This window comes from Babylonia areolata, chromosome 13 (assembly GCF_041734735.1).
Source record: "Babylonia areolata isolate BAREFJ2019XMU chromosome 13, ASM4173473v1, whole genome shotgun sequence".
Classification (NCBI taxonomy): domain Eukaryota; kingdom Metazoa; phylum Mollusca; class Gastropoda; order Neogastropoda; family Buccinidae; genus Babylonia; species Babylonia areolata.
Window position 1 is genome coordinate 6,528,292 of NC_134888.1, and position 22,500 is coordinate 6,550,791.

General features: G+C 45.1%; 2 protein-coding genes across 4 annotated transcripts in view; both read right to left on the reverse strand.

The window, feature by feature from the left end:
• The window catches only part of LOC143289007 (fibronectin type-III domain-containing protein 3a-like), a 281,853-nt gene extending 276,694 nt beyond the window's left edge, over positions 1 to 5,159 (reverse strand). The window contains exon 1 of one of the 3 annotated variants that reach the window (XM_076597762.1): positions 5,138 to 5,159. Coding sequence is in view for 2 of the 3 variants with exons in the window: in XM_076597760.1 (XP_076453875.1) it covers positions 4,193 to 4,203 (11 nt within the window). In the remaining variant the exon portion in view is untranslated. Of the gene's footprint in view, positions 1 to 4,192; positions 4,448 to 5,137 lie in introns of those variants that run through there. The other 2 variants (XM_076597760.1, XM_076597761.1) reach the window with 2 other exon arrangements.
• Positions 5,160 to 14,443: 9,284 nt separating this feature from the next.
• Positions 14,444 to 22,500, reverse strand: part of LOC143289323 (sodium-coupled monocarboxylate transporter 1-like) — a 59,094-nt gene continuing 51,037 nt past the window's right edge. Inside the window, exon 19 of the mRNA XM_076598323.1 lies at positions 14,444 to 14,712. Within this exon, the coding sequence (XP_076454438.1) occupies positions 14,444 to 14,712 (269 nt within the window). The remainder of the gene's footprint in view (positions 14,713 to 22,500) is intronic.

The window sequence follows — 22,500 nt, forward strand, 5'->3', positions numbered from 1 at the left end:
AAAAGAAAATCATATTCCCCACTGCTGGAGATTTGTTGGTCAGTTTATATTTAAATTTATTTATTTATTCATTTATTTATTCATCCATTCACTTATCTGGTAACTGATTGATTCACTGGCTAACTGGCTGACTGATTCATTCTGAGTGTGTGTGTGTGTGTGTGTGTGTGTGTGTGTGTGTGTGTGTGTGTGTGAGACAGAGAGAGAGAGGGAAAGAGAGAGGGGGAGAGAGGGAGGGAGGGAGAGAGAGAGGGAGAGAGAGAGTGTGTGTGTAGGTATGCGTTTGTGTGTGCCTGTCTGTGTGTTCATGTGTGTGTGCATGATGCATTCATGCATGTGCGCACAAATGCACGCAACAATGCATTCACAAGAGTATCTGTGTTACTGCTGACGGGAGACTCTGCCACTAAGTGATAACACGCCCACTGTGCACTACTAAGTCCACTGCTAGCACCAGAAAGATAAAGCTGCCATGATACTTATGACAAATTACAACTTATTTCTTGCTGTGTGGCCTGTATGAGAGAATCAATCTAGACTGAGCTTGAATATGCAGATGACGTCAAAATACATTCCACAAAAATTATGTCACTTTTTTTTCCTTTTCTTTTGTAACTTGCTTGCATGCTTGTTTGTTATATAAATCTCTCCCAAACAGTTCTCCTAATCAACCAACCAAACATCTTTTTTTTTATTTTTTATCTTTCTTCCTGAGTCAAGGTCTATTTCAAGGCTAAAGGTTAACCCTGGTCCCAGGTGAACACTGGATCAAAAATCTGACGCCTAACCAACTCTGCCATGTCACCTCATAAGGCTCATTCATACTTTCTTGTCCAGCTAGTTGCAAAAGCCGGAGTAAGACCCGGTTCAGTTCTTCGTTATCTATACGAAAGCCTCAGCTCCTGAGATTAGGTTTGAAAACAAATAATTAACTCAAGAGGGACTCTGTGAACATTTATCACATCTAGCATTGCATAGCTGAGTGATTAAAGCACTGGACTTTCAATCTAAGGGTCCCCAGGTTCGAACCTCAGTAACAACGCCTGGTGGGTAAAGGGTGGAGATTTTTCCAATCTCCCAGGTCAACATATGTACAGACCTGCTAGTGTCTGAACCCCCTTCGTGTGTGTACACACACAGAAGATAAAATGCGCACATTAAAGATCCTGTAACCCACATCAGCGTTCAGTGGGTTATGGAAACAACAACATACCCAGCATGCACACCCCTGAAAATAGAGTATGGCCGCCTACAGGAGGGCTTGGGGTGTGGGGGGTGTGGGGGGGCTAAGAAAAAAAACGGTCATACACATAAAATGTTACATATCTGAGTGTGAATGTGTGCGTGCCTGAAATCTGACTGAACAACACAGGAAACGAATGATGAGCGCCCAATGGCAGCCGTCAGTCAGCTCTACCCAGGTAGGCAGCCTATTGTGCAAATGACCCTGAGTTTGTAAAGCACTTAGAGCTTGGTCTCTGACTGAGGACAGGTGCTGTATCAGTATATGTGTATCCATATAAAAAATAAATCATATCAAAATGGAGATAACCAGATTGATGGGGGAAGAGGGGAAATAGGAATGTGAGAATGAGAGAGAGGGGGGGTGGGGGTGTGGGGGGGGGGGGGATGGGGGTGGTGGGTGACAAATAAAAAATGAACAAAGTTTATAACAACAATAACATTAACAATAATTTTATGCATTCACATGATGCTGAGCGCGTTGGGTTACGCTGCTGGTCAGGCATCTGCTTGGCAGATGTGGTGTAGCGTATATGGATTTGTCCGAACGCAGTGACGCCTCCATGAGCTACTGAAACTGAAACTGAAACTGAAATCATGTGCAGGGGACCAGTCACAGTGCTTTCATTCCGGTCATTCTCACCCATGTGCAACTCTGATTCAGAGGCATGACATAATGAAATAAAACATACATAATACAACCTGTTTCGCACTGTGACTTGAGTGTAATACTATACATACGCAATGACAAAACACAATACTATCACACTGAAATGGAAACCACAGTGAAAGTAATTTACAAATTTCTATTGTTATGCTCAATTATTGTAACTAAATCAAAATAATAAGACAGTGCCAGTGATTGAGAGACACGCACACACACATAAATGCAAATAAATAGACAGACAGAGCGAGAAAACAACATCACTCAAAATACAAAACATAACACTCAGATAGAGAGAAAGTTAAAGGGTGAGAGACAGAGACAGCAGGGAGGGAGGGAATGAGACTCATGAGCTCAAGAGAGAGAGAGAGGAGAGAGAGGGGTGGAGGGAGGGAGAGAGAGTGGGATAGAGAGTGGTCCATGTCCCACACATAAAAAAGATAGGCACTGAGACAGACATACACTACAGTGTCAGCTGCCAAAACAATGTCATAAGAGTCAACAGCCAACACTCCCGCAATCACACTCAGTCTGTCAGATCAGACATATGGTCATTTAGATATATTGTTAACCAGATATTACTACAGTATCATATTACAATTTGAGTAGTGTTACATTGGTTAGTGTTGCACAATGCAGTTTAATAGAGCACTTACTTCTAGTTGTGTAAATGGGGTATGGCACTAAGGTTGAAACAAGAGAGGCATGGCCTTCAAGACTCACTTTGTGATAAATTACGTCCCCTAGCATTAATTACAGAGTAATTTCCCTTTTTTACTCTATCTGCACCAAAAACATTTGCAAAATAAATAAAAATATCCCATGCTTAGCAAAAGAAGCTCCTGTTTGAACAAAAAATGATAATAATGACTCCTCTAGTTGTTGTGTCAGAATAAGAGGTCAAAGTACCAAGTTTAGAGAATACAAAAAATATAAACAGTAAATGCAGTTTGCATATAATCAGGCTTCATTTTCTTATTTTTTTTTGTGCCCATCCCAGAGGTGCAATATTGTTTTAAACAAGATGACTGGAAAGAACTGAATGTTTCCTATTTTTATGCAAAATTTGGTGTCACCTGACAAAGTATTTGCAGAGAAAATGTCAATGTTAAGTTTACCACGGACACACAGACACACACACACACACACACACACAGACTCACTTTGTTTACACAAGTAGTCAAAAAGTACTGCAGAGCAGTGTAGGTACAAAAGCACAGCAGTGTGGGTCAGTGCAGTTTAGGGTAAGGTAAGTTAGGGTAGAGCCGGGTGTTGAGAACAGTGTCAGTTGTCTTCTCAATAAATTTCTCCTCAGGCGAGAAATCCTAGTGCCTCTCTGTGAGGAGAATACACATCATCATACTCTGTCTTGCACCAGCTGTCTGAACTTTCACTCAGTCTGCTTTAATTACATAAATTTCGCAATTTGTTTGCCTATAGTTGTGTCAAAGGGAACTTTCAAACAGAAACCATCATTGTCATCAAACAGTTATTAAAATTTTTTTTATACTGTCTGCAGGGAACAAATATTTTTTCAATGCCTGTCACTGTGTCAGAGAAAACAGTCAAAAACTTGTAAAAACACATTTCTAATTCAATACCTTGATTACTGATCAGCAACATGTGTACAGTACTAGAAGCAAGGATGGCAGTAACGAGAAATGTGACACAAGCTACAAAGCATAGCATTTTGTTGTGAAATTATTGAAACATATGGCAGTGATTTTTCATCAGTTCTGTTCAAGTATATCAGATGAAAAGCAAGAATTATACAGCAGTAAATAAAACTATGCAGTAAATATTTGTATCAAGTACATCTTGCACTCAGCAATCAAAGCAGCGATTAATTCACTTTTGAAAATCATATCATGCCAAGTTACCAAGTCACAGTACAAAACCATTCACATGGTGACAATAAATAAGTCAGAATCATTCACTGCTCTGGTCGATTCAAGCTTATCCAAATGCACAGTTTCTGCCCACTAATAAACAGATGGCTGGCCATTAAATAGGCCAACAAAATATCACTTTGAAATATAACCATTTGTTGATACAATTATTTTCAGTAACTGTTTAACCACAATGAATGAGTGAAGATACATCTAATTTAGTGTTAAAAAAAAAAAAAAGGGTTTCACAACCATGGTTACTGAAATATTACTTTAAAAAAAAAATTCAACAATGAAAACAAATTCCATTTCTTGTGTTATTAACATCAGTGATACATCACAAACAAACAGCAAAAAAACAAAGCAGTTGTGCAGCTGAAAAGACTGTGGTACTCACATTCTCACCATATTGTTCCAACAATATGGCTGTTGAAAATGACCAAACCAGTTGTCTAACTACAAATCTACTGATACCAGCTAAAACTAAAAGTACACCACAGATTGAACACAAGCCCTATGTCCAGTAAAAAGACGGCGATGCTGGTCAAAATTTTGGAGTCGGAGTTAAGACCGGGGATAACCTGTGTGCTCAAGCGCTCCGGAGAGCTTGCACTGTCAACCAGTCGTCTGGCGGACTGACTGGACAGGCACCACACACCGACGCAAATCTCAGATGCAGCAACAGCACCGTCGCCTACGCACTGTGTCCCATACGTTCACAAGAGCTACCCTGAACAACTCGCTCTCTCCCCTCACCGAGCTTCCTTTGGCAAAGCCCTAGTTTTCCCACTTCAGAACATAGCCTGCAAACTATGTGATGCATACGAATCGAAAAAACTCTGCCCATCAACTACCTCTAGTCAGAGACGAGAAAAATCTGTTACAACTTAACCGAAAGTCTAAAGACAACCACAAAACTGCCAACGGAACGCCTATCGTCGCAAACTGTAGCAGACGAGACTGCCATCTGTCAATGGGTCGCAAAGCGCTAAGACTAGTAAGTCAACACAACACAACACGCACCGCACGAACTGTTCGCCATTATTTTTCTCACCTATAGTTGCATATTCTTTTAATTTTGCACACATATTTGTTCGCTGGGGTGGTTGGAATAACGCAGCCAGTCTTTATCTCGGCTAATTATCACCAATATGGTGCAAGATACATCCTCTCGAAACTTAACAGATACAGCTGGTTACTGTACAGTCTGTTCATGCCGTCACGAAAAACACATACGGAAAGCAAAGAATGAATTGTTCTCTAATGGACATTTGATTCTAAACATTATTAGACAAACACAGAACACTCAAACGGTCCATTTATGAAGGAAAAGCTTCATTACCTGGGATCTAATCCGCCATGATGAATATTTTTAGAGGAAATCGCACAAAGAATGTTGGGATAGATTTGTAACAGTCGGTGATGCTGTGACGGGATTTTGTGGAAAAACTTCAGAAAATAATGAGGGAATGTTTATTCAAAATGAGTGCATGGTGTCTTTTAAAATGCTGGTTGTCTTGCGTAAAGCAAATTAACGACTTCAAAGAGGTACGCAGAGCTTTTAGGACCATTTTCCCTTCAGTTGTCGCCGCAGGCAATGTAAATATCACGTGACCGTGTCGACGTCACAGTACACGAGGGATTCCCCCATTCTCAGTACGCGTGGCAGGCGATCCCTCACAAACACTGGATCACTGTGGTTTTTTTACAACAACAAGTGTTCGTTTCGTCGCAGTGATGTTTATATATAGTATGCGCCCAACTTGTATCACCTGTAAGAACCAGTTATCTTTCTGAAGGAGACGGTGTTTCCGATAAGAACTGAACGGCAGCCGACGTGTAACTCTCATTTTGACACGCCCCCTTCGGAACTTCGTCGTGCGGCGCTGAGCGATCAGTGTTTACATTCGTCTCCGCGAAGTAACCCGATTCCCTCCTACATAATTTAAGGACATTTTTACTCCCACCCCCTCCCCACCCTCCCCTTGGTTTATTCTTTTCAATCATCAGCTCATTTTCTTGCGTCCATTTTTTTTTTTTGGTCTCAGTTTCATAACTGAAGAAATTATCAATTGGTGCTCAGTGTTTCTTCTTGTCTTCGCACTCTTCTTACATTAAAGTTTTTTTGTGTTTTTCTTTTTAATGGTTATTACAATTGTTATTATTGTCATTGTTATTGTGATTGTTGTTGTTGTTGTTATGATGAGGAATATCATTATTATGATTATTATGATTATTATTATTATTATTATTATTGTTGTTGTTGTTGTTGTTGTTGTATTATCATTATCAATATGTGTGAAAATATAGTTTATATTTATAAATGATAATTGATAATATATATCATATTATCATTGTTGTTCACGTTGTTGTTGTTATTATTGTTGCAACATTATAATTATCATTATTAATATATATATATATATATATATATTCATTGTAGTTGTTTCTGGTTCCTCAGTCCGTGTGCCGTGCCTACACAGAAACATCGGTGTATATATTAGGCCCAACACTCGGCTTATATCACAGATTGACATAAGTTTATATTTGGGCCAACAGCACAGTGAGAGCTGTATTATCAATGGTTTCTCCACTGAGTCAATGGGAAACCATTTACAGCTTAGTCTTTTGTGAAGGACTATGACTCTCAAACTAGGAGGCAAAATTGCACTGGCTCTTAGTGCTGCAGCCTTGTGGGCTAGTTGGCCTTTGGGAACCATCCCAACGCCGACTGTCCAAAAACCATCTTGGCCGAGAGAGTGGGCATGTACTTGGGCAAGACACTCTCCACTATAATCAAATTCTAACCCAAACAGTCGGAACAGCAGTTGCCTCCTCTGCTGTTCTGATGGTCATAGTCGGACACACTGACTGTCATATATATATATATATATATATATATATATATATATATATATATATATATATATATATATATATATATATATATCAGGCAAACAGGGTGCCGCTGTTGAAGAGTGGTTCCATACTTCGGTTGGACGAGTCCTTCAGGGCTGCTTTCTCTCTCCCTCACTGTTCAACATTATCCCGCTCAGTGAAACGCATCATGATGTGCATGGGTTCGAATCCCCGGCTCTCCGCGACGTCCTTTCTCCCCAAGTTTGACTGGAAAATCAAACCGAGCGTCTAGTCTTTCGCACTGACTTGGTGCACTGAAAAAGAACCCATGGCAACGAGTGTTGTCCGAGTCTGGCAAAATTATGTAAAAAGAAACCACCTCTGGTAAGTACACAGATATATAAGCATGCACTTAAGACCTGACAAGCGCGTTGGGTTATGCTGCTGTCAGGCATCTGTCTAGCAGATGTGGTGTAGCGTATATAGATTTGTCCGAACACAATGACGCCTCCTTGAGAAACTGAAACTGAAACCGCATCATGACTGACGCGTTTGAAGATTATGGAATCAGCCCGGTCAGCACTGGAGGAAGAACCACGTCATGAACCTTTCGCTTCGCAGACGACACTGGTGGCCTTCACAGTGGAATGAAGTGAGCGCGAAGAACTCGCCAAGCTTGTTAAAAGACTGGATGATACATCGACATGACACTGATGACATGGAAATGAGCCCCCGGAAAAGACCAAGCTGATGGCCAGCCAGCCACTCCCAGCCATCGCTGCTGCCACAACTGTCCAGGGACAGAAGCTGGAGCTGTTCCACAGTTCCTGTACCTGGGTTCCATCATCAGCAACGAAGGATCCGACCAAGCCGCAAATCATCTCAAGCACAGCAAAGACAACAACAGCACTGTCCAGTCTAAAACCTGTATTAACTCTCTCCATACGAACGGCGAAAGAGACGACGTTAACAGCGTTTCACCCCAATTACCACCATCAAAACATTGCAAACGGAAGGCTCTTATACTGAAGAGGTGAATGTTGACAAAGAATACCACAATTCTGACGACGGAAGCGAAAGGTTGGGTCATTCAGACACCCACTGGACATCCGAGGGGTCTGTGTAGAGGAGAAGAGAGGACTGGCCGTACTGAGTGAGTTAACTGAAGGACAACACCGCCAAGAATCTCGAGATCAGTTTCCTGCGCCGTGCACGTGGCAATGCATGTGAGACATGAACTCTCGTGGCGTTATCGCAAGGTAGCACCAGATACACTGATCATATCACCAGCCAATGAACAAGTGCGCTGAACCATTAAGCAACACATTATGGAGATCTCAGTGCTGACATCAGTTTAAAAAAAAAAGAAAAAAAAGAAAGAAAACTGCTTTGCTATGGCCACGTAGCAACAACTAATGGACTTGCAAAAAAAAAAGACAAAAAAAAAAACAAACAAAAAAACCCCTTCCCACCCCAAGGGAACTGCTGAAAGAGGGATTGATTTTATTGTATTCATTTATTTACGTATTATTCTTCTGTTTTTGTTTGGGGTTAGGGGTTTTTTTGTTTGTTTTGGGGGTTTTTTTTTGTTTTTGTTTTTGTTTTGTTTTTGTTTTTTTGTTGCTGCTGCTGTTGTTGTTGTTGTTTTTGTCACAGCAGATTTGAGGCTCTGAAATTCGGGGTGATCTCCCCAAGGAAGGTGAGTCATCATGGTACAGCCCGCTACAACCGTGACTTTTTTTCTCCTCGTTTCACTGTCACAGCGGATTTCTCTACACAATTTCACCAGGGACAGTTCTTTCACTGCTGTGGGTTCTTTAACGTGCGTCAGGTGCATGCCGCTGTACACGGGACCTCTCTCTACTTATCGTCTCCTCCGAAAGACAGGTTCCATGGACCCTTCCTCCTCCTGCCCTGGATGGGTATCCCCACTGGCTATACCTCCACCTAAACAAAGTTTGATACTTGATATGGACACTTATTGTAGCTTCTATCCTCGGCCGGAGACCAAGGTGTAAGCGCAGTAGATCCTATCTGTCATTACCTTGAGAATCACTGGCTCCCCGATGAAAGCCACAAAACAAATAAAGAAGTAAGAAAAAAAAAAAAAACCCACCAAACAGTACGTTGGTCGGTATGAAGACATCCTGACCACACTGGGAAGGGGGGGGAGAGAGAGAGAGAGAGAGAGAGGCGGAGGGCAGGGGGAGGGAGAGGGGGGGGGGGGGGAGGGAGGGGGAGGGAAAATGACATGGATGGGTATGGTCACATGACAAGATCTGACGGGGTTTCTCCAACACCATTCTCTTCAGAGGGAACAGTCGGTGCAGGGGGAAAAAGAGACAAAGGCAGACAGCGAAAGACGTGGGCAAACAACATCACTGACAGGACAGAGAGGAGCTTTGCCGAAACTCAGTTCCCTATCCCACGACCGGCCAGAGATGGAGAATGTTGGTGATGTGTTCGCCAGTGGAGCGGCGACCCCCACGACCACACACACCAGGTTTTAGGACCAGTGACAGTGATCATAATCTCAGTCGTTGACGGCTGACAAGCCCTGCTGGCAGATAGTAGATACCACTGTAAGCAGTGAGTACAAGCCTGACAGCAGATCAGTGAGCTTTGATGTCACTGTCAGTAGTCTGTGATGGGCTGCTGTTCGGCCGATAAACCTCCACAGAGAGTGTGTACCCCTTTGTTATGAAAAAAAAAAAGAAAAAAAAAAAGAAAAAAGAAGAAGCTACCTTCAAGTAGTAGTTCCAATTCGCTGAATCCCCTCTTCACTACTCTTTGATTGTGCCACCCTGAATGGCCTCCTGAGAGTCTGGAATCCTTCCCACCGTTCCCTCCCACTTTGCCCATCCACCCTCCCTCTGTCTCTGACACAGACACAAAGACACAGACACACACACAGACACAGACAGACAGACAGACACACACAGACAGACAGACAGACACACACACACACAGAGTATGATTAAAGACATATGACAGGAAATCTTTCACACACACACACACCCCTCCCCCCCCCCCCCACCCTCCACCTCAACGCCATCCTCACCCTCACCTACCCACCCCCAAACCTGCACTTATTGCTTGACGGGGGAAGGTTTACAGTTGTTCAACACACGTCGTGACAGTCAGCGTAAAAAACCCAGTGTGCCTGCATGCTGTCTGATTTTGAAGACACCACGTGCACGCGACTTCCATTTCCGTTTGGGACCAGTTCTCTGTCTCTGTCTCTGTCTGTCTCACACACACACACACACACACACACACACACACACACACACACACACAAAGGAAGACAAAGACAAAGACAGTGACACGTACACATACAATACAGACAGGGACAGAAAACAGGGTGAGACAGACAGATCCCCAAAACCCCAAAACAGGCGTGGCAAAAGAGGTGGGAAAAGATCGTGCTTAGGTAGCAGAATGACAAAAGCAGAGCGGCTGTCAAAGAAATTCTTTAGAATCGGCAGTTGGAATTGTTCCAGCGCAAGAATGAGAATCTCAACAATTGAGAAATTGGCATATGATTTTGACATTCTATGTCTCCAAGAGACCAGGACAAGTGCAGACAGACCAATACATCTTGAGAATTTCACAGTCTTTCAAAGGAATGAAGGAAGAGGGGGTAGCAATCATACTGAACAAAAACCTAAAAAACAAAGTTTCCACCATAAATCTAGAGAAATGGTGTAGCAACTCATGTGAATTATTGGGGGTTCGTCTTGACAAACCTGACGGAGTTCACAAAAGCATCGTGCTCATCAATGCCTACGTTCACCCAGGAACCTGCACAACAAAAGAGAATTGGGCCTTGTTAGAGGAAATAGAGAACGAACTTGGAGACTCGGTCATTATCTGTGGAGACCTCAATGCAAGATCAAAGTTATGGGACCAGCGGAACACAAACCCACAAGGACTCGCACTTGAAGGAATGATAGGGGAAATTCTTCTTAGCCCTTTAACAACCACATCCCCAACTCGCCTTGGAACAAGACAAGGGGACAGTGACAGTGTGATCGACATCGCTCTAACATCTCCAAAATTCAGAGCAGAAATGAATGCAGAGACACTTCCATACCAAGGCAGCGACCACCTCCCGGTAGCTTTCAGTCTACAGAAACTGTCCGATAAACCCTGTATGAAACTGCGTGATCCATTTCAGTATGAAACCAAAGAGACAACCGTCATCGAAAAATTAAGACGCAGAAGAAACAAAAGAACGGCACTGAACAGGATGCAAACTATTCAGCCCCCATGGTGGAATACCGACACAGAGAGAGCCTGGATAGAAAAACATGCGGCTGTCAAACTTTGGCAAAAAGAAAGAACAAAACCATCTCCGGACAAAGATATTGAAACAAAAATGAAAGAAAAAACTAAACAGTTTGAAGTCATTGCTCAAGAGGCCAAAAATGACAAGTGGAAACAGTTTTGCGAGGCACTCAGTTATGACACAACATTGACAGAGTTCTGGCAATTTTATCGTCGCATGGAAGGGAAAACGTGCACAACAACAACCCCAGACATGTTAGACACTGACGGAACCAAGCTTAAGACAAATGAAGAAAAAGGATCTGCCTTGCTCAAACGTTTCATACAACAGAGTGATCAAAGAAACTTAGATGAGAAAAAGAAATATGTTGAGGAGTTAAACCAAACCCTTATGCAGACTGGACCTGATGATGACTTGACAATGGATGATCTAAACGAGGCAATAGCTAAATGCAAGAAAGAATCGGCTCCTGGCCCAGACAAAGTTCGTTACTCAGACATCAAGGAGCTATCGGAAGAAGACAGAAGCAAACTTTTCAATCTATATCAAAACAGTCTCCACAATGGACAGGTGCCGGAGGACTGGACACACAGCTTCTTAAAACCCATACCAAAACCAGGAAAGGACCATCGTCAGGTAAGCGGCTACCGGATCCTAACCATGCAAAACATTGTTGGAAAGCTCATGGAACGCATGATAGCCAGGAAACTTGCAAGGGATCTTGAACACAGGCACATTCTCCCTTCAAATCAAGGTGGTTACAGAACAGGCAAGTCCACATGGGAAAATGCAGCTGCTTTTGCATATGAGGTGTATGAAGGATTTCAAAGAAAAGAAGAAACACTAGCAGTAGCAATTGACCTTGAAGATGCCTACAATAAAGTCCAGTTTGCGCACCTCATGGAGCTGCTACTAAGGTATGGAGTAAGTTTGACACTGACAAGATGGATAGCAGCAGCGCTTCAGGAAAGAACCGTCGTCCTACGCCTCGGAGATTGGATGTCTGCACCTTCTAAACTATCCATGGGACTGCCACAAGGGTCTCCACTCTCTCCTGTCCTCTACAATGTCTACACGAAGGGCCTTGCAGACTTAAACAACAATGGAATTGCTCGGGTGCTTACCCTTGCGGATGACGGCCTGGTCTTCAAAACTTCAAAAAATGCTCAGGAAAGAACTGAAGCCGTCCAGAAACAACTAAACAATATTGCTCAATGGTGCAAAGACACAGGATCTTCCATCAATCCAGCGAAAGCCCAAACGTTGCTGTGCACCCTCAACAACAAAACCGCGAGCAAATCACCACCTTCTGTGTCATTCGATGGGATTCAAATTGAGAAAACTGAATGCCTACGCTACCTAGGAATACACTTCGACAGGATGCTGACCTTCAGAAAACATACGGAAAACACTGTTCTCAAATGCAAAAAGGGCCTTTCAGTCTTAAAAGCAATGGCAACCAAAGGAATTGAACAACGCCACCTCTTCCTGCTATACCAATCACTCGTCCTCAGTGTGATCGACTACGGACTTGGGCTAACAACACCGTCTCAAAGCAACCTCCTAAAATTAGAAAGAGTCCAAAATAAAGCTATGAGGCTGATCCTTGGAACAACAAAAGACACGCCCACAGAAACCATGCGATACCTGCTTGACCTTCCTTCAGTGCAGGCCAGAAACAAGTTAGAACAGGTCAAGACCTACTTCAAAGCATTAGAAAACCCTCAAAACCCACTGCATGACGCAGTCAAAGAACAAAAAGGCAGCCGTCTAGGACGAGGAAGATCATGGATGGGGCAAGCAGAAGACACAATCCAGCTAGTATGCCGACTTCAAGACCTGAAAGAAACAAAAGAATGGGAGAAAAACCCCGAAAACCTCAACCATCTATTCAACACAGTCATTTCACCCACTCTAGGAAGACATTGTCGGGAATGGCCAGAGGGCAAAACTGATGCGGAAGTGAAGCTGCTTATAGAAGAAAACAGTAAAGAAGAGGACATCATCATATACACAGATGGCTCAGTCACCAAAGACCAGTCTGGCTGGGGATTCACTGCGAAACAAAATGGAAAAACAATTTGGGAAGAGAATGCTGCCTACAAAGTCACAACCTCCAGCCTAACGATGGAAGTTGAAGCCGTGACACATGCCCTCCAGTGGCTATCGTCCTTCCATACGCCCGGAAACCAACATGCCATGATCCTAACCGACTCAATGAACCTCATACAGAAAATTGAAAACGGAATGGGAAGCCCAGAGTGGCATAACGCAATGCGCAACTTTCAGACAGACAGACAGACAGACAAAGACAAAGACAAAACAGACGAGGACAGGGACATAGGCAAAGAGACAGACAACCAGACAGACACAGATACAGAGAGACAGAGACAGAGAGGTGGGTGGGTGGAGGGGTAAGGGGGGGGAGGGGGTGGGTGGAGTAGGAGAAAGGGCGGTGCTGGAGGAGGAAAGGGGACAGAAGACACAACAGCAGGAGAGAAAAAAAAAAAAAAAAAAAAAAAAAAGCAGCGGATACCACGATCAAGCGAAGACCATCGTGGGTTTGTTGTTGCTGTTGTTGTTTGTTGTTTTTTTTTGGTTGTTTTTTGTTGTTGTTGTTTTTTACCAGAACCCCCCCCCCCCAAACAAAACACACAGCACAAACACAAATCACCCCCACGCCCATCCATCCATTTGCTAACATCCTCCCCCGTCGGGCGAACCGAAAGGGTTAACCAGGGCAGGTTTCTGGGAAACGTTTCGACGCATAACTGTTCAAGGTCCCACGGCCTTTGAACGGCCATCAGAGCAATCAGTGACTTCATGCCGATTTGTGTCTGGGGCTCGGTGTAGGAAGGCGGGTTTCAAGTCCTGTCCTGTACAGGAAGGCGGCTTTCAAATCCTCTCCTGTACAGGAAGGTGGGTTTCAAATCCTCTCCTGCACAGGAAGGCGGGTTTCAAATCCTCTCCTGTACAGGAAGGCGGCTTTCAATTCCTCTCCTTCACAGGAAGGTGAGTTTCAAATCCTCTCCTGTACAGGAAGGCGGGTTCCATATCCTCTCCTGCACAGGAAGGCGGGTTTCATATCCTCTCCTTCACTGGAAGGCGGGTTTCAAATCCTCTGCTGTACAGGCAGGCAGACTACAAATCCTCTCCTGCACAGGAAGGCGGGTTTCAAATCCTCTCCTGTACAGGGAGGCAGGTTACAAATCCTCTCCTGTGCAGGAAGGTGGGTTTCAAATCCTCTCCTGTGCAGGAAGGTGGGTTTCAAATCCTCTCCTGTACAGGAAGGCGGGTTTCAAATCCTCTCCTGTACAGGAAGGCGGGTTTCAAATCCTCTCCTGTACTGGAAGGCGGGTTTCAAATCCTCTCCTGTACAGGAAGGTGGGTTCCAAATCCTCTCCTTTACAGGAAGGCGGGTTACAATTCCTCTCCTGTACAGGAAGGCGGGTTCCAATTCCTCTCCTTTACAGGAAGGCGGGTTCCAAATCCTCTCCTTTACAGGAAGGCGGGTTCCAAATCCTCTCCTGTACAGGAAGGCGGGTTCCAAATCCTCTCCTGTACAGGAAGGCGGGTTTCAAATCCTCTCCTGTGCAGGGAGTCGGGTTTCAAATCCTCTGCTTCCGCCGTTTCTGAACCTTCCCTGACCGAACTAAGATACCCGTTGACATCCGGGTGGAGTGAGGAAAGTGGGAGGGAAGCCCTGAAGCCAACACCAGCACGGCGAACACGAGTCGTGGACCTCCAACTCTGATCACTGGCGAACACTGGATCAGAGGTTTTTCCAACACCTAATCTTCTGCGTTCACTCGTGTGCACACGAGTGGGGTTTTACGTGTATGACCGTTTTTACCCCGCCATGTAGGCAGCCATACTCCGTTTTCGGGGGTGTGCATGCTGGGTATGTTCTTGTTTCCATAACCCACCGAACGCTGACATGGATTACAGGATCTTTAACGTGCGTATTTGATCTTCTGCTTGCATATACACACGAAGGGGGTTCAGGCACTAAGCAGGTCTGCACATATGTTGACCTGGGAGATCGTAAAAATCTCCACCCTTTACCCACCAGGCGCCGTCACCGTGATTCGAACCCGGGACCCTCAGATTGACAGTCCAACGCTTTAACCACTCGGCTATTGCGCCCGTCAACACCTAACCGATTATCGAGTCTGTCACGGAGCCCAAGGAAAAAAAACAAGTGCATTTTCTGTCTGCGAAACTTTATACCGCATGCATGCTGCTTATTGATCATCATCATCATCATCATCATCATCATCATCATCATCATCACCTAGCGCCTGTCTTCAGCCAGAGAACAAACAAGCACTTTGACACACACACGGATTCATTTTGCACGACAGGCTGCCTACCTGACAGCTGTCTTTGGGCGCTCATCATTCGTTTCCCAGAACGGGGGCCTGGACCGACCCCCTCCCACCCACCCACCCAGCACCCTCCACCCTCCACCCTCCTCCACACACCCCTCCCCCTTCCCCTTCCCCTCGTTCCCATGGGAGGGTATTGCTGCAGTGAAGAGCGAGAGGGGGGGACAGGGGGCTGATAATCGATTTTTGATCCTTCTGCAATGCCGAATGTCTTCTTCCACCCAGTTTTGCACCTCCACCCCCGCCATTCTCTGTGACTGAATTGCTTTGTCCTGTACGTTCATGACAGAAATATTAACCCCCTCCCCCCTCCCCACCGCCATCCCCGCTAGTCTTTGTGACTGAATGCTTTGTCCTGTATGTTCGTGACAGAAGTATTTACCCCCCCGCCATTCTTTGTGACTGAATGCTTTGTCCTGTATGTTCGTGACAGAAGTATCTACCCCCCTGCCATTCTTTGTGACTGAATGCTTTGTCCTGTATGTTCGTGACAGAAGTATTTACCTCCCACCATTCTTTGTGACTGAATGCTTTGTCCTGTATGTTCGTGACATAAGTATTTCCCCCTCGCCGTTCTCTGTGACTGAATGCTTCGTCCTGTATGTTCGTGACAGAAGTATTTACCCCCCCCCCCCCCCCCCCCCCCCCCCCCCCCCCCCCCCCCCCCCATCAGTCTTTGTGACTGAATGCTTTGTCCTGTATGTTCGTGACAGAAGTATTTACCCCCCCCCCACCCCCCTGCTAGTCTTTGTGACTGAATGCTTTGTCCTGTATGTTCGTGACAGAAGTATTTACCTCCCACCATTCTTTGTGACTGAATGCTTTGTCCTGTATGTTCGTGACAGAAGTATTTACCCCCGCCATTCTTTGTGACTGAATGCTTTGTCCTGTATGTTCGTGACAGAAGTATTTACCTCCCACCATTCTTTGTGACTGAATGCTTTGTCCTGTGTATGTTCGTGACAGAAGTATTTACCTCCCACCATTCTTTGTGACTGAATGCTTTGTCCTGTATGTTCGTGACAGAAGTATTTACCCCCCTGCCAGTCTTTGTGACTGAATGCTTTGTCCTGTGTATGTTCGTGACAGAAGTATTTACCTCCCACCATTCTTTGTGACTGAATGCTTTGTCCTGTATGTTCGTGACATAAGTATTTCCCCCTCGCCATTCTTTGTGACTGAATGCTTTGTCCTGTATGTTCGTGACAGAAGTATTTACCCCCCCCCCCCTGCTAGTCTTTGTGACTGAATGCTTTGTCCTGTATGTTCGTGACAGAAGTATTTACCTCCCACCATTCTTTGTGACTGAATGCTTTGTCCTGTATGTTCGTGACAGAAGTATCTACCCCCCCGCTAGTCTTTGTGACTGAATGCTTTGTCCTGTGTATGTTCGTGACAGGAGTATTTACCCCCCGCCATTCTTTGTGACTGAATGCTTTGTCCTGTATGTTCGTGACAGAAGTATTTACCTCCCACCTTTCTTTGTGACTGAATGCTTTGTCCTGTGTATGTTTGTGACAGAAGTATTTACCTCCCACCATTCTTTGTGACTGAATGCTTCGTCCTGTGTATGTTCGTGACAGAAGTATTTACCTCCCACCATTCTTTGTGACTGAATGCTTTGTCCTGTATGTTCGTGACAGAAGTATTTACCCCCCGCCATTCTTTGTGACTGAATGCTTTGTCCTGTATGTTCGTGACAGAAGTATTTACCTCCCACCATTCTTTGTGACTGAATGCTTTGTCCTGTGTATGTTCGTGACAGAAGTATTTACCTCCCACCATTCTTTGTGACTGAATGCTTTGTCCTGTGTATGTTCGTGACAGAAGTATTTACCTCCCACCATTCTTTGTGACTGAATGCTTTGTCCTGTATGTTCGTGACATAAGTATTTACCTCCCACCATTCTTTGTGACTGAATGCTTTGTCCTGTATGTTCGTGACAGAAGTATTTACCCCCCGCCATTCTTTGTGACTGAATGCTTCGTCCTGTATGTTCGTGACAGAAGTATTTACCCCCCCCCCCTGCTAGTCTTTGTGACTCAATGCTTTGTCCGGTATGTTCGTGACAGAAGTATCTACCCCACGCTAGTCTTTGTGACTGAATGCTTTGTCCGGTATGTTCGTGACAGAAGTATTTACCACCACCCCCCCTGCTAGTCTTTGTGACTGAATGCTTTGTCCGGTATGTTCGTGACAGAAGTATTTACCCCCCTGCCAGTCTTTGTGACTGAAATGCTTTGTCCGGTATGTTCGTGACAGAAGTATCTACCCCACGCTAGTCTTTGTGACTGAATGCTTTGTCCGGTATGTTCGTGACAGAAGTATTTACCCCCCTGCCAGTCTTTGTGACTGAATGCTTTGTCCTGTATGTTCGTGACAGAAGTATTTACCTCCCACCATTCTTTGTGACTGAATGCTTTGTCCTGTATGTTCGTGACAGAAGTATTTACCCCCCGCCATTCTTTGTGACTGAATGCTTTGTCCTGTATGTTCGTGACATAAGTATTTCCCCCTCGCCGTTCTCTGTGACTGAATGCTTCGTCCTGTATGTTCGTGACAGAAGTATTTACCTCCCACCATTCTTTGTGACTGAATGCTTTGTCCTGTATGTTCGTGACAGAAGTATTTACCCCCCTCCTCACCCCTCACCTCCCTGCCCCACATTTATAAAGCGCGACATGGAACACAATCAATGTAAAACATACAGCATGCTGGTTTTCTTTTGTTTTGTTTTTGTTGTTGTTGTCTTTCATGTCAGGAAACACGAAAAAAAGAAAGAAAAAAAGACACGAAATACGATATGAATAAAAAAAATTTAAAAAAACAAAAAAAACAACAAAAAACAGTGCAATACATTTAGTTTCGTGCTTGCATGTGCGCGCGTGTGTGTGTGTGTGTGTGTGTGTGTGTGTGTGTGTGTTTGTGTGTGTGTGCGTGTTTGTGTGTAGTGTGTGTGTGTGTTTGTGTGTGTGTGCGCACGCGCGCACGCCCATGAGTGTGTAATTGCATAATCGTGCATGCGTGTGCCCTTACCACAGATTGCCACAGTGACTGATACCCAATGTCCACGGAAAGAAAATCCCAAGATCTGTCAAAGGATGATAAAAAGAAAAACAAGAGAGGCAAGGCCTTCAAGACTCACTTGTGATACACTTTTTTTTAAAAATCCAAGCTTTTTATGTATTGAGTATAATTTCAAAATGTAATGTTTAAGATGAGAAAGATCAGTTTAAAGCAAATTAAGTCCCCTAGCATTAATTACAGAGTAATTTCCCTTTTTTACTATCTGCACCAAAACGTTTGCAAAATAAATAAAAAATTCCATGCTTAGCAAAAGAAGTTCCTGTTTGAACAAAAAATGATAATAATGACTCCTCTTGTTGTTGTGTCAGAATAAGAGGTCAAAGTGCCAAGTTTAGAGAATACAAAAAATATAAATATAACAGTAAGTGCAGTTTGCATATAATCAGGCTTCATTTTTTGTTTTGTTTTTGGTGCCCATCCCAGAGGTGCAATATTGTTTTAAACGAGATGGCAGGAAAGAACTGATTTTTTCCTATTTTTATGCCAAATTTGGTGTCAACTGACGAAGTATTTGCAGAGAAAATGTCAATGTTAAGGTTTACCACACACACACACACACACACACACACACACACACACACACACACACACACACACACAGACAACCGAACACCGAGTTAAAACATAGACTCACTTTGTTTACACAAGTGAATCAACAAGAAAAGAAGTATATATATATATATATATATAAACAACAACAAAAGGCAACGTGTTTTTTTGGGTTTCAGTTCTATAAAAACTACAGCTTCCTGTCTCAGTTATCCGAGGCATAATTACGGTTTCTGTCTGACGGAGAATGACAGCATGGTCACGTGGGATGGGACGCGCCCAGACAAAGAAGTCTGTTAAGCACACGTGGTGTCGTTCACAAGCTCTTTGTTGTTGTTGTTGTTGTCTCCTCAGAATTATTCTGCCAACTTTAGTAGCAGGGCATCAGGTTCTGTCTGTTCGTTTTTGATTAGGTTTCGTTGTTTGTTGATTGGGGGTCAGTGGAGGGTACCAGTGTCAGTGAGTGAAGTTCTTATTGGTTCTTCTTCTCCTCCGTTTCCGTTCGTTTGTTCTGCTTTCACCCCCCCTCCCCCCTCCCTCTCCCTTCCTCCCTCTCTCTCTCTCTCTCTCTTTTCTCTGTTTAACACACACACACACACACACACACACACACACACACACACACTATTTCTTACTTTGTTCCTCTGGTTCTTTGTTGTGTCTACTAATTGAATGAAGTCGAGTCGAGTCGGGTCGGGCCGAGTCACACACACACACACACACACACACACACACACACACACACACACACACACACACACAGAGGCAGACAGACAGACAGACACAGTCAGACACAGCAAGTAAATGAACACAGGCCAAAACTGCGAAATGGGCGAACCGTGAGATGACGAATTTGGTCATAGGCGAGTCAGGAACAGGCGAATGGCGGGATGGCAGCCCACAGAAAGCACAAGACGCCTGGCATTTACTCCACCAAGAAGGAAGAGAGGTGGCAGCCCATAGGAAGAACCAGACGACTGGCACTTACTCCACCAAGACAGGAAGAGGTGGCAGCCCATAGGAAGAACAAGACGCCTGGCACTTACTCCACCAAGACAGGAAGAGGTGGCAGCCCATAGGAAGAACAAGACGACTGGCACTTACTCCACCAAGACAGGAAGAGGTGGCAGCCCATAGGAAGAACCAGACGACTGGCACTTACTCCACCAAGACAGGAAGAGGTGGCAGCCCATAGGAAGCACAAGAACGCCTGGCACTTACTCCACCAAGACAGGATGAGGTGGCAGCCCATAGGAAGCACAAGAACGCCTGGCACTTACTCCACCAAGACAGGAAGAGGTGGCAGCCCATAGGAAGAACAAGACGCCTGGCACTTACTCCACCAAGACAGGAAGAGGTGGCAGCCCATAGGAAGAACCAGTCGCCTGGCACTTACTCCACCAAGAAGGAAGAGGTGGCAGCCCATAGGAAGCACAAGACGTCTGGCATTTACTCCACCAAGACAGGAAGAGGTGGCAGCCCATAGGAAGAATAAGACGCCTAGCACTTACTCCACCAAGACAGGAAGAGGTGGCAGCCCACAGGAAGAACAAGATGCCTGGCACTTACTCCACCAAGACAGGAAGAGGTGGCAGCCCACAGGAAGAACAAGATGCCTGGCACTTACTCCACCAAGACAGGAAGAGGTGGCAGCCCATAGGAAGAACAAGACGCCTGGCACTTACTCCACCAAGACAGGAAGAGGTGGCAGCCCATTGAAAGAACAAGATGCCTGGCACTTACTCCACCAAGACAGGAAGAGGTGGCATCCCATTGAAAGAACAAGACGCCTGGCACTTACTCCACCAAGATAGGAAGACGTGGCAGCCCATAGGAAGCACAAGACGTCTGGCATTTACTCCACCAAGACAGGAAGAGGTGGCAGTCCATAGGAAGAACAAGACGCCTGGCACTTACTCCACCAAGATAGGAAGACGTGGCAGCCCATAGGAAGCACAAGACGTCTGGCATTTACTCCACCAAGACAGGAAGAGGTGGCAGTCCATAGGAAGAACAAGACGCCTGGCACTTACTCCACCAAGACAGGAAGAGGTGGCAGTCCATAGGAAGCACAAGACGTCTGGCATTTACTCCACCAAGACAGGAAGAGGTGGCAGCCCACAGGAAGAACAAGATGCCTGGCACTTACTCCACCAAGACAGGAAGAGGTGGCAGCCCATTGAAAGAACAAGATGCCTGGCACTTACTCCACCAAGACAGGAAGAGGTGGCAGCCCACAGGAAGAAGAAGACGCCTGGCACTTACTCCACCAAGACAGGAAGAGGTGGCAGTCCATAGGAAGAACAAGACGCCTGGCACTTACTCCACCAAGACAGGAAGAGAAGGAGGTCAGAACTGCCCAGTGACTATCAGCAGTAGCAGCAGCAGCAGGCAAGTGAATAGCCGGTGGCATCGGAAGAGGGGAAAGAAAGGAAGAAAGGAGAGGGGAAAGAAAGGAAGGAAGAAAGGGGAGGGGGAAGAAAGGAGAGGGGAAAGAAAGGAAGAAAGGAGAGGGGAAAGAAAGGAAGAAAGGAGAGGGGAAAGAAAGGAGAGGGGAAAGAAAGGAAGGAAGGAGAGGGGAAAGAAAGGAAGGAAGGAGAGGGGGAAGAAAGAAAGAAAGGAGAAGGGAAAGAAAGGAAGAAAGGAGAGGGGAAAGAAAGGAAGAAAGGAGAAGGGAAAGAAAGGAAGAAAGGAGAGGGGAAAGAAAGGAAGAAAGGAGAGGGGAAAGAAAGGAGAGGGGAAAGAAAGGAAGAAAGGAGAGGGGAAAGGAAGGAAGAAAGGAGAGGGGAAAGGAAGGAAGGAAGGAGAGGGGAAGGAAAGGAAGGAAGGAAGGAGAAGGGAAAGAAAGGAAGAAAGGAGAGGGGAAAGGAAGAAAGAAAGGAGAGGGGAAAGAAAGGAAGAAAGGAGAGGGGAAAGGAAGGAAGGAGAGGGGAAAGAAAGGAAGGAAGAAAGGAGAGGGGAAAGAAAGGAAGAAAGGAGAGGGGAAAGAAAGGAAGGAAGGAAGGAGAGGGGAAAGAAAGGAAGAAAGGAGAGGGGAAAGAAAGGAAGATAGGAGAGGGGAAAGGAAGGAAGGAAGGAGAGGGGAAAGGAAGGAAGATAGGAGAGGGGAAAGAAAGGAAGGAAGGAGAGGGGAAAGGAAGGAAGATAGGAGAGGGGAAAGGAAGGAAGATAGGAGAGGGGAAAGAAAGGAAGAAAGGAGAGGGGAAAGAAAGGAAGAAAGGAGAGGGGAAAGAAAGGAAGATAGGAGAGGGGAAAGAAAGGAAGGAAGGAGAGGGGAAAGGAAGGAAGAAAGGAGAGGGGAAAGAAAGGAAGGAAGGAGAGGGGAAAGGAAGGAAGATAGGAGAGGGGAAAGGAAGGAAGAAAGGAGAGGGGAAAGAAAGGAAGGAAGGAGAGGGGAAAGAAAGGAAGAAAGGAGAGGGGAAAGGAAGGAAGAAAGGAGAGGGGAAAGAAAGGAAGGAAGGAGAGGGGAAAGGAAGGAAGATAGGAGAGGGGAAAGGAAGGAATGAAGGAGTGGGGAAAGGAAGGAAGGA